General features: G+C 40.5%; 1 protein-coding gene across 2 annotated transcripts in view; it reads right to left on the reverse strand.

Annotated features, from left to right (window-relative positions):
* pax5 (paired box 5) overlaps positions 1-12,093 on the reverse strand; it is a 204,866-nt gene that overhangs the window by 33,812 nt on the left and 158,961 nt on the right. For both annotated transcript variants that reach the window (XM_048594913.1, XM_048594914.1), the window contains exon 8: positions 10,767-10,868. In XM_048594913.1, the coding sequence (XP_048450870.1) occupies positions 10,767-10,868 (102 nt within the window). The remainder of the gene's footprint in view (positions 1-10,766; positions 10,869-12,093) is intronic.

Here is a 12,093-nt window from a genome sequence, read left to right on the forward strand (position 1 = left end):
CTGAAGAAGGGTCTAGGCCCGAAACATCAGCTTTCCTGCTCCTCTGATGCTGCTTGGCCTGCTGTGTTCATCCAGCTCTACACCTTGTTATCTCAGATTCTCCAGCATCTGCAGTTCCTACTATCTCTGACCATAAATGATCTCCAGTTTGTGGATGACTGCAGAGTCTGTACACATGCTGCACAATGATTTCCAAATGACTCTCAATTCCTTCAATCCTGCGCATAAGAAACTTACCTTATCCACGAATGTTGCCAAAACAAAACATATTGGCTTATGTCTGGCCAACCACAAATGCAACCTCCTATATGTGTTGTAGGAGGGACTTTTATCTCGAGCACTTCTGACATTTTGCTGCTACCTCTCTTAAAAGGCATCGTTATCAAGGAAATCTTGTGAATCTTAGTGAATCAATTTGTTTTTGTTTTACAGAGAGCCTAAAGCTTTCATAGTAATTTTCCTGGTTACAGCCAACATATAACTGAATTTATCTGAATGTAGATTCACAGCTGGCTGTTGTAGGACTGCAACCTTTTACATCTGTGTTCTTAGTTCAGGTTGCCAGGAGACAATTGCATGTTTGAAAGGGGTCTCAGATCAGAGTAGCACTGCTGCAGTTATAAATCTTCATCTCTGACCCACATTCCCAACTAGCCAGACTTGTAAAGAAAGGTTTAGTCTTTTAGAATACCCTTTATAAATAGATACATTTTATCAAAACATCTTACATTTCAACAGTGACTGCGTTTTAAAGTCTTCATTGGCTATGATACAATTTGCATCTGTGCCCACAAAGGGAGTTATTGAAATGTAATTGCTTTATTGGGCAGCACAGTGGCTCAGTGGTTAGCACTGCTGCATCACAGATTCAGGGACCTGGGTTTGATCCCAGACTTGGGTGATTGTGTGGAGTTTGCACATTCTCCCTGTGCCTCAGGTTTCTTCCTACTGTTCAAAGATGTGCAGGTTACATGGACTGGCAACGAAAACATGCATATGGGCTAAATGGCTTGCTGCCACACTGCAGGGATTTTATAATTCTTTTATAGAACATGCAGGGGACAATTTCCAGTTAACAAAAATAAAACACTGAATACACTTGTAGTAGTTTCCGTCAAATGAAACAGTGAGTGGCCCTACGAACCCTCAAAGTTGACTTCAAGCCCCCTGAAGGGTATCTCCATCACAAGAATGCACTGGCTGAATTCAACTGGAATTTTCAACAAGGAATTGGTACATCCTGGATAAGGAGAAATTTACAAGATTATAAAGAATTAAATAGCACTTACAAAGAACCAGCACAAACATGGTGATGTCCTTCTGTACTCAATCATTTAATGATTCTATGATGTGATAAAGTCGTGTTACACTCAGTTACTGGTTACCCATTAATTGGTTGCTATTGTTTCTGAGGTTATTTAGATCCTGCTTTAGTTAATGAAAGTAATGTTTTCCTATGCTACACTGTGGGTAAAATAACGCGACAGAGGCCAGTATCCAGTCACCAAGTCACCGGTTATTTATGTGTGGAGTGTCCTTGACACTGATACATCTTTGTCAGAGCTTATAATCAAATAGGAACCAGAACAGGTTGGTATCTAGTGAAGCTGTAGGCAGTTTCTCTAAGCCTGCCTTCAAAGTTTGGACTGCTCCTTCTCTTAAACCATTGGATGATGACGCTCCAACTTGTAATTGTACGCACTTAGCGTTACAGCCCAGTGCTGAATTTAGCCTGAAGCTATGGGTGGCACTGCCTTGTCTTCTTTAAGTAGACCTAGCAGGGGCTTGTGGTTCATTATTATTACAAATTTATGTCTGTCAAGGTATTGATGGAACTTCCTGACTCCAAATGTGACCACCAAACCTTCGTTCTCTATCTGGGCATACTGTATGCTTTGCATTAGCCAAAGTCTTGGATGCATATGCTTTTGGGCATTCCTCTCCATTGGGTCACTGATGAGCTAATACAACTCCGATACCGTACGGGGAGGCATCACATGTCAATACCAGATCTCACTTGTGATCATAGTGTGCCAACACCTTCGAGGATGATAGCTGTTTCTTCACGTCCCTGAAAGTGATGGTTTGTCTACGCCACCATTTTCAAGGCTGACCCTTTTTTAAGAGTTGATGTAAAGGTGCCCGGATGGAAGCCAGGTTGTGTATGAACTTTCCATAATAATTCACCAGCCCAAGGAAAGACCTAAGCTCCAGTACAGACATGGGAGCCGGGGCACCTTTGATCGCCCTCACGTTATCTTCCAAGAAGTGTAACCCGGTCTTGTCGACTCTGTAGCCCAAGTACGTCACTTGGGGGACCTGGCAAACACTTTTTCCCCTTCTGAGGTGTACACCTGCTTGGGAGAAACATCTAAGCACTATATCCAAGTTCCCTAAGTGTTCCTAATTGGTCTTCCCTCTTATTAGCACATCATCTAGATAAATGGCGACCTAGGGTAGATCTTGTAAAATGTCCGCTTGATGAATCTTTCTCAACCAATTTCACCCAATCAAGCTTAGGCCTGAGCCTTTTACTACAATCAGTGATAACTGAACCAGCTGCTTCTCATTAGAGACCAGAACCAAAGTTGTACCCTTAATCTGTAAAGATTTCCTGGCATAGATTCTCAGTCTAGCTGAGGTTTTGTGCAAACTTAAGGGTTGGAGTCCAGAGCGAAATAAAGACTGGTTCTACAATCATTGATACAGCCTCGCCAGTATTGATCTCCATTAGGACCAGGTAACAATTTAACCAGACATTAATTTTGGTTGGTTCTGATTTGGATGTTTTTAAGCAATTTAACTGTTCTAAACCAGATGTATGTGGACTTTCTAGGGTGTGCAGTCTCCTGGATACCGGCCTATGTGTTCCCTTACTCAATTTAGGTCTAGTGGGACTTTTTGGCTGTGTCAAGTCTGCATACCAGCAACAATGGAAAAAATAACACATACTAGACCCAGTCTTTGATGGCAGGATCGAATAAGTCAAGTTTCTAAAATAACGGCATGATGACAGAAATGCTTACCCCAACTCAAACACTATTGCGAGCGAATTTCTTCAGGATCATACTTTTCTCTCATCACCACTGAAATAACTCCACAGAGGCCGGTATCTCCAAGTTAGCCTTTATTTACATGTGGAAAGTCCTTGACACTGATCCAGCTCCCTAAGAGCCAGCTCTCCGAGTGAACAAGATATCTGACTTGTTTATATCTGCCAGCCTGGACCAGGTTAACAGCCCCAATCAGGGAACTCATAATCTATGAGGTCCAGCTGGCTGACCTCGTTATAATCATTACAGTGGGAAAGATAAATTCTGCAGATTTCAATAGAAATTAGCCCAGAAATTACCCCCAATAACTTTCAAACGCCTAATGTTACATTCTCTGTACATGTGTGAGATTGCCTTCATACCCAGGTTAATTGCCACTGTGTTGATGCCAGCTGCATATTCCATCCCTTTATCAATTTATTTTCCACACTTCAGCTCAGGCCAAGGCTGCTTACACATTATGATTGACCAAAGAATTTTAAATACAAATGAGAAAATAACCTGAAGTAGTATTGGACCTCATTTCATCGCAGCAATATTTGTGATTAGTGTTGTAGGCAACACCAAAAAATATTAGAAATACTTGGCTAAAAATGCCCTGCCTTTTGGAGGTGGGGAGGTGGTAGTCTGATTTGTGACCTGCCCTCATCACTTTCATTGTACATTGGCAATACACAATTGTTTTGTTGCCACATAAATTTAATTAATGTAGCAAGTGGCTGAGCATTTCCCATGTTGCTGGCTCCTCTGCATAGACTGAGCAGCGTTCTTAAAGACAGTCTGTCCTTCTTAAGGAAAGCTGCACTTCTGAACCCACACAGACGTCAGCAAGTGATTGTGAGGAAAACCCGAGCACCAACTCAGCGAGAGGGCTTCAAGATGCAGTGATCTCACACTGGAGGCACTCATCACAGAGATGCATGCAAAAAGAGAAGCAACAGTGGAAACAGCTGAGGGGACTAGAAGGAGATGACAAGGGAAACAAAATGTCCAGAATGTAGTCACGAGGACCTGGTATTCATGCTGGAAGATGTTCATGACCTCACACATATGATCAACATCAGTGAATACCCACCAGATCAGTAATTTCTCACACTGACCAAAGGCACCACACTTCCACTACTCACCCAGGACTTAACCTTAACATTCAAATATTCCATAGTAAAAACCGAAAAAACTGCGGATGCTGTAAATCAGGAACAAAAACAAAGTTGCTGGAAAAGGTCAGCAGGTCTGGCAGCATCTGCGAAGGAAAAAACAGAGTTAACGTTTCGGGTCCGGTGACCCTTCCTCAGAACCACAGGAAGGGTCACCGGACCTGAAATGTTAACTCTGTTTTTTCCTTCACAGATGCTGCCTGACCTGCTGAGCTTTACCAGCAAGCTTGTTTTTGATTCAAATTTTCCAGCTCACTCTCACACCCACGCCTTCCAATTCTGCCAGCCTTACACCCACTAGCTTCACATTCTTCCAGATAAATAACCATTTCAATATTGCGCCTAATTCATGACATTCTTCCCTGTCTCTGGCAAGCGGAAGTCACACATAACAGGAGAGAGAAAGAGAGAGAGAGAGAGGGAGAGGAAAAAAAGACTTGCAGCAGCTATAAAAGATCCGTATGGTGAGTGCATGGCTTCATAGTCCTCAGACAGCATTCAACAGAAAATGCAAGTGTGACTTGACAGAGAAGAGACTTCAGAGAGGGATGATAAGCTTTTTTCTCTTTTTGTTTTCTAAAATGAAGTATTCATTCAGATAAGGTGCTGGAAATTTAACATTTCAATCAGGTTTGCATTTATAAGAGTATTTGCACAAAGTAAGTTTTAATTAAAATCGATTGTATAAAAAGATTACGAACCAAATGACAAAAAGGGAATAGAGACAGTTTTTACACCATGTATGGGCATTTGAATCCTGTAGCTTGCAATTTATGAAAATTTCAGGACACTTCACATGTCTTGGGGGTTCATTTGTGTAGGAAGTGTCTCCAGAAACTTAAATCTCAAGTTTAGGATTTCCAAATTTGACATGTAGCCAGTGTCACTATGGAGCATCAGGAATGATCAAAGTTTCATGTAATGTGTGTTCCAGGAAGTAGTCAACCTACAGGCAGTGAGAGGTCAGAATAGTAGCTGATGGCCATCCAGAAGAGCAGGACACAGTAGGTGAGTATGGCAAAGTGGGTCATTCACAAAACAGATACTCAGTAGTAGAGACAGCTGCCAATGGTGATGACCTGAAAGAGACCAGTCCAGAGAACGGCACCTGTAGGCAAGGGACTAAACAGAAGGGAACAGCAAAGGTGCAACTGCAATCATTGAAGCTAATTCAATTGTATAAGGTGTTTGCTTCTGAAAGTGTTAATGTTGTGGCGTGTTAGCAGGATTTGGAAAGAGATCAGCTCTGGATCTCAAATGAAATAGACATACCATCCGGGTCCCCTCATGGTCTTAGTAACACTGTTTATTATACCAGAGTAACTTGTACCCGATCATTATCATGTAAGAAACTACATAGTGTTTAAGATAAGAGCCTCTTCTTATGAGACTACCTCATGATTTCCTTTATCACATTAGACTAAGCGGGACCTGTAAATCCAAACCTGAAAGTTGGACGGTGGCAGTAAATCTGCCTTATGGGGACCATGAATCTAGCTTGCTCATACAACATGGAGAGCAGTGGTGAGGGTTTATCACACAACAGATTCCATACTGAAGGGATCACACAGGCGTTTCTGTGTTTGAGTGTGCCATATGGTATATTTCCTCCTCAGTACAGGAGTAAAGGACATCACAGAGAGGCTGCAGAATATTCTGCAAGGGGAAGGGAATAAGGCAGAAATTGATGTGCACATCAGTCCAATGGCATAGAGGTGCCTGACATTGAAGTCCTTCAGTCCAAGTTCCAGGAGCTATTGAGGAAGTTAAGAAAAGCAGGACCTTAAGGGTAGTAATCTTTGAATTACTCCTGGTGTCACATACCGGCAAGAATTGAAATAGAAAGATAGGCAGAGTAAATGAGAAATGGAATATAAATTAGGAAAGTTTTAAAGCAGAGGTGCAGAGTATTGGTGACTCCGCGTCTGGGGTTCTGCAGTGGTTTTGAAAAAGAAATACTATTGCTTTAGAAGCAGTTCAAAAATTCACTTGACTCATTCATGGGATGAAAGGTTTATTTTATCAAGAAAGGAAGAACAAGTGGGACCTTTGCCCATTGCAATTTTAAAGAATAAGAGGTGACCTTCCTGAAATATATAATTTCTTGAGGGTGGATCCAGAGACATTTCCTCGTGTGGAGGAGACTTAAACTAGGGGACATAGAATAAGAGGATTCCCTTTCAAGGAGATGAGGAGAGTTTCTTTCTTTCAAAGTGTTGTTACAGTGTGGAATTCTCTTCTCCAGAAGGTGGTGGAGGCTGGGTGTTTACATTTATTAAAGGCTGTGTTAAATAAACTTTTCATAGACAAGGGAGTCAAGCTTTATGGAAGTGGAGCTGAGTGCGGTGCACAAAGGAAAGCTTCAGATCCTTGAGGCAGGAGGCACCTATCCAAGGAGGTCAAGTTGCATCTCAACAGGACTGGGACGATTGTCTTCATGGAGTGGTTCACTTGTGTTTTGGGAGGGTTTGACTAAACTGGCAGAAAATGGGCACCAGCTACACAAGTACAAAAGGAATAAGGCATGCAAAGTGAGACTGTCAGGCACTACTATTGGCGGGAATACTTCCACATCAAACAGGAAGAGACCATGAATGACTATCCATTATACAAAGACAGGTTTACCATGCATGTATGTACACACAGAAAAGTTTGATAAATAAGATTGATGGGCTACAAGCACAAATAGTCACACAAGAAGACAATGTAGAACTATTACAAAAACAAGGCTTAAAATGATGGATATCTGGTACCCATTATTCAAGGATAAAAAGTCTTCAGAAAAGATAGACAAGAAGAAAAGGAGGGTGGGGAAGGAGTACTGATAAGTGTTGGAAAAGGAATAACCACGAGGGGACTAGGAAAGAATCATTTTGGTTAGAGTTGAGAAGTAAAACAGGTGTGATCATGAGTACAATGTAAAGCTCCAAAAAAAATGAGAGCTAAGGACCAAATCGGCAGGTAAATCACAGAGATGAGCAAGAACTGTACGATATTGGGAGACTTTAATTTCAGGAGATTATCCTTGATCAATATGCTCTCCGACCATCTATAAAAGAAGCATTTCTGGATGTGGTACAGGAAATGAGGTAAACCAAGTACCTATGGAGAAACACTTGTGTAAAAGTTATTGTTTTTTCATTGGATTTGAAATGGAGAAGAAAGGAAACTACATGCAGTAGAATATTCACATTAGAGGCCAACTAATTTGAATGCAATAAGAAGGGATTCTCTCGGGATAAAATGGAATAAAAAAGTGATCGGTAAGGTGTAACCAAACAATGGGTGATCATAAAAAGGAAGAGGTGCTTCAAAACAATACAAGCGAATTGCATTCCAACAAGGGCAAAGTGAAGGGAACCAAAAACAAGGCTCCTTACATGATAAGGGAGAAAGACATTATGACAGATGAAAAAATGCATATGATGCATGTCTGGTGAACACTTCAGGTGAGGACCATATAAAATACAATAGGTTGAAAAGAAAAGACGACCAGCAAAGAAGTGATATGTGAGTAGAATGGCAGTCAATACAAAAGGGGACCCCAATATTATCTTCCAGCATGTAAACAGTAAGCAAGTATAAGAAGTGGAGTGGTTGCCGTTAAGAACAAAAGTGTTATACATTTAGAAGTGTAGGACAAGGCTAGAATATTTAACGACTGCATTGTGTTGGTGTTTCCTTTGAAAAAAAAATTAACATAGCCATAGACGGTCTGCTTCACAGAGATTCTGCTTATTGTGGTGCAGCTTTAATAAGTCACTGACCAGTCACCTTTTCCAAAACGTCACCTTTGTTAGTCCAGTGATGTTTGGTGAAGAAACTCAAAGATTCTTTCCCCTCAAATCCCCACACTCTAGCCCCTGCCAAGAAGCTGTAATATGGTACAAGCTGATGTGACTGATTTATTTGACTGAAACTAACCAAACTATCTTTCATGAAGAGTCCTAAAAATGCCTGTTCTGGACATAAATACTTCAGGATGGGAAATCTGACAAGGATTTTAAATGAACCAGGCTAGCAAATGTGGAACTGACAGCTCAACTGTGGAACTGGAATCATTTGCATGCTAATTTTCACATTGTTTAACTTGCCAGCGGACTGTAGCAATGAGTTCTCGCACATTTTGAAAAATATTGCTTGACTGATCTAGTTCTATTAATGAGTAAACTATAATAATTTTGTTATTACAAATTTTACAGAAATTTCTAAAACAATTTTAATCCTAGTTTGTTGAATACTTACGTTGCACTGATTGTCATAGGTTGTAGTGTTTTTCCCACCTCAAGATGACATTTTTTTTAGAAAAAGAAGAGGTTTCCTTGGTAATTCACAGCTAATTGACAGCACACGGCACAAGCATTTGGATCAAGTGAAGGTAAAATTGGTCTTAGTAAGGTGAGATGAACTCACAGCAAATTGAGCACCTTTTTAGCTCAGATTCTGATGTCCTTTTCCAATTGAAATCAACAAATGAGAAAATTGGGCACAATTTTAAATCAGATTGTGAATTCCTGCGAGTAATTTTACCTTCTGCCTCTGTAGCCTGCTGCTTCACTAATGTGCTGTGCAAGTGAGGAATTTCCTTTGCAAGTGCTACCTACCAGGAATTGTGAATGGACTGCCCCTATAACATATTGAAAGTCATGGGCAAAATTAATTATTGACACATATGAGTGAGACTCCATAGAGGGAGAGTGCATATGTAAGATCTGCCCTTATGTAGTACAAGGTAGACAGAGAAATGACTGTGGGATTCAAACAAACAAGTTTTAATGAATAATTTCTGCCTGCCTTTAAGTGGGAGAGAGATGTGAATTTTGCAGAGTGATTTCATCTCAATCCATTATGTTAACACAAACTAATTTCAAGGAAATTGGGGATGATCAACAAATGCTGGCTAAGCCAACGTTACCCATCTCCCATGAATGAGGAAAACGAAAAGACACACAACTAAAAGCATCATGAAAACAAAAAGCACGATCACAGCTTGTAAAGTATTAATGATTTGCACTGCATAGCGTATGCACCCCTCTGGGTCACTGCATTACTCTGGATGAATTTTCAAGATTTGCATTTGTCACAAACTTTTGAGACGTTGCTTTTTTTTCTTTCATTGATCATTATTTCCTGTCGCCACTAATTCTAGGCCTGTCAGCGCTGAATGTATGAGTGGAAGATAGATAGTCACAGTAGACAGAAACAAACAGGCAGAAAGGAAGGACAACAAAGAAAAAAATGTGGAGAAAGAGAGAGACACCTGCAGATTGAGATTTATGGAGATACAGATAAAGAGAATGTCAGATATGGAAAGTAATAATACTCATATATAATACACAAATATATAATACACAAACAAGCAATTCAGCCAATGCCAGTATTTAAGCTCCACTTGCTCCTCCTTCTCCGTTGTTCCTCATCTAACGTTTATCTGCATTTCCTTTCTATCTCATATGCCTATCACCACCATACTGGGTTTCATATAGGCAAATACATTTCTCCAGATTTTCCTACTTGATTTGCTGGTGACTATCTTACATTGACAACTGTTAGTTTTGCTCCTCCCCTGCAATGGAAGCGCTCTCTCAGTGTCTAATCTATCAACACCTTTCATAATTTTAAATACCTATAATAGGTCACCAGTCAGCCTTATCGCGAAGAGAAAAGAGATTCAACCAGTTCGTTCTTTTCTGACAGGTATAACTTTACATTTCCAGTGCCATCATTGTTTTAAAAAAAATCCCTTTCCAGCCATCTGTCTAATACCTTCATATCCTTTATACAATATGACAACTAAAATGGTGCACAATACCTAAAATGAGATAATCAAGGTTTGATACACATTTAACATAACTTCTCTACTTTTCAATTCTATCCTTCTACAAATAAATATGCTCAAACAATTCTGTGATTCATTTTTCATGGTCTTATTAGCTGTGTAATGTGATTTGTGTATTTGTACTCCCAGATTCCTTTGTTCCTTTAACCCATTTAAGTTCTTATTTTCAAAAATGTGACCTGCTTATTTTTCTGCAGTCACTGGTTTTGCAGTTAGTCAGTAAACTAGTGTCTGGCTTATTATTGTTCATGTAACACTGAGCTATATCATTAATAAATAGCACTGAAAACTAATTTGTTAAGGGTCATTTAAAAATAAAATGCATGTTTTCATTAAAAACAAATTACCGGTCTTCTTAAAGGACAGCTGGGCTTCTGAGTCCTGTTTAATGACTAGATTTTCTACCCACATCACTATCTTGAACACCAAACCCTTTTCTGTCGCTGAATGTTGAACATCCCAGGAGATTACTAAACCTGACAGTTAAGTGAAAGAAGAAATATTAGAGATGTATCTAAGTATTTTATCCCTGTGGAGAAGTGTCTAACTGCATAGAGGTTAATGAGACCAGTGTCTTCGTTCCTTCTCCCAGCGCTTTTTCAGCTAGTAACTGCTTCAGATATCCTTTTTCTCTAGTGAAGCATACAGAAAATGAAACATTTCAGAGACTTCACCTAAGCCCAGTGCCCTGCTCCAAATGCTGAATTTCATACTCACCGGGCACCATTCCTGTCAGTGTTGGGGCTGGATAACTGCCCTGAGCAGCAGGGGGCACATGCGGAGGGTAGCCAGGAAGAGTCGTGCTGGCCAAATCGCGACCTGGAAATCAAAACAAAATATATGAAGCTTAAACAAGGTCTTAGGAATGTCTGTGACATTAGTGCCTGCAACTCCTGCTGTGATCAGGTCATCCATACCAACACTGTGAACCTGCCTGTAATGACAACCTCTGGGACAGACATCAGGTGATTATTCCAGGCAGGTGGTCTCTTAATGCAGGTTCACCCATTGACTTATCATTGAGACTGACACCAGGTATTCACTGCAGAGAAATGAGAAAGTCTACTAAATGTGTTGCCCTGTTGAGGGGATACATTGAGACCACACACTGAGGGGGCACAGTGAGACTCTATGCAGAGTGGGTATAGTTAGATAATAGTCAGGGATTTACATCATAAATCAATGAGATACAGTAAGATTATAGACAAAGTGGATTTGGTTAGTCTTTAGACAAAGGTAGTACAGAAACGAATGTCAATTGCTAGAAAGTAAGGTACACCTGAACCAGGAGTTTTCATCAAGCTGCACCCATCCAAGACACATGTTGGATGAACAGATTAATTCTCAAGATTTCTTTTGTCATGATGGGATATGGACGTGAGAAATCTTTACTATGAATGGATATACAAATGATGTACCTGTTTTGATGAAAGGGTACACACCAAAAATGTCAGAGATAGTTGGAACTGCCGATGCTGGAGAATCTGAGGTAACAAGGTGTAGAGCTGGATGAACACAGTAGGCCAAGCTGCATCAGAGGAGCAGGAAGGCTGACGTTTCGGGTCTGGACCCTTCAAAGCATGCACAACAAAGACACTAGATGGTATCTAGGGTTCATAGTCAAAACACCCTTTTATGAAGGGTACACCCCCAAGTGATCTATTGTTATTGAGATGTTTGTAACAAAATGGATGCTTGGTGACATGGGATGCACATCCGAATGCCTGCTGTCATTAAACAGTTCAAACTCCGTATGTCTGATATTATGAAGGGATTATACATGCATGAGGTCTATTATCTTTCATTATGAAGAGGTACCCCTGTGAGACTCCTGTTGCTTTTTTAAATTCACTTGTGAAACATTGGTGTCGCTGGCTGGCCAACATTTATTGCCCGCTCCTACCTGCCTTTGAACTGAGTGGCTTACTAAGCCATTTCAGAGGGCAGTGAGAGTCAACCACATTGCAGTGGGTCTGAGGTCACGTGCAGAATAGGCGAGGATATAAAAGAATATGCCCTTCTGATGCCTGTTGTTACGAAAAGG

The sequence above is a fragment of the Rhincodon typus genome, chromosome 3 (genome assembly GCF_021869965.1).
Source record: "Rhincodon typus isolate 14 chromosome 3, sRhiTyp1.1, whole genome shotgun sequence".
NCBI classification, from domain to species: domain Eukaryota; kingdom Metazoa; phylum Chordata; class Chondrichthyes; order Orectolobiformes; family Rhincodontidae; genus Rhincodon; species Rhincodon typus.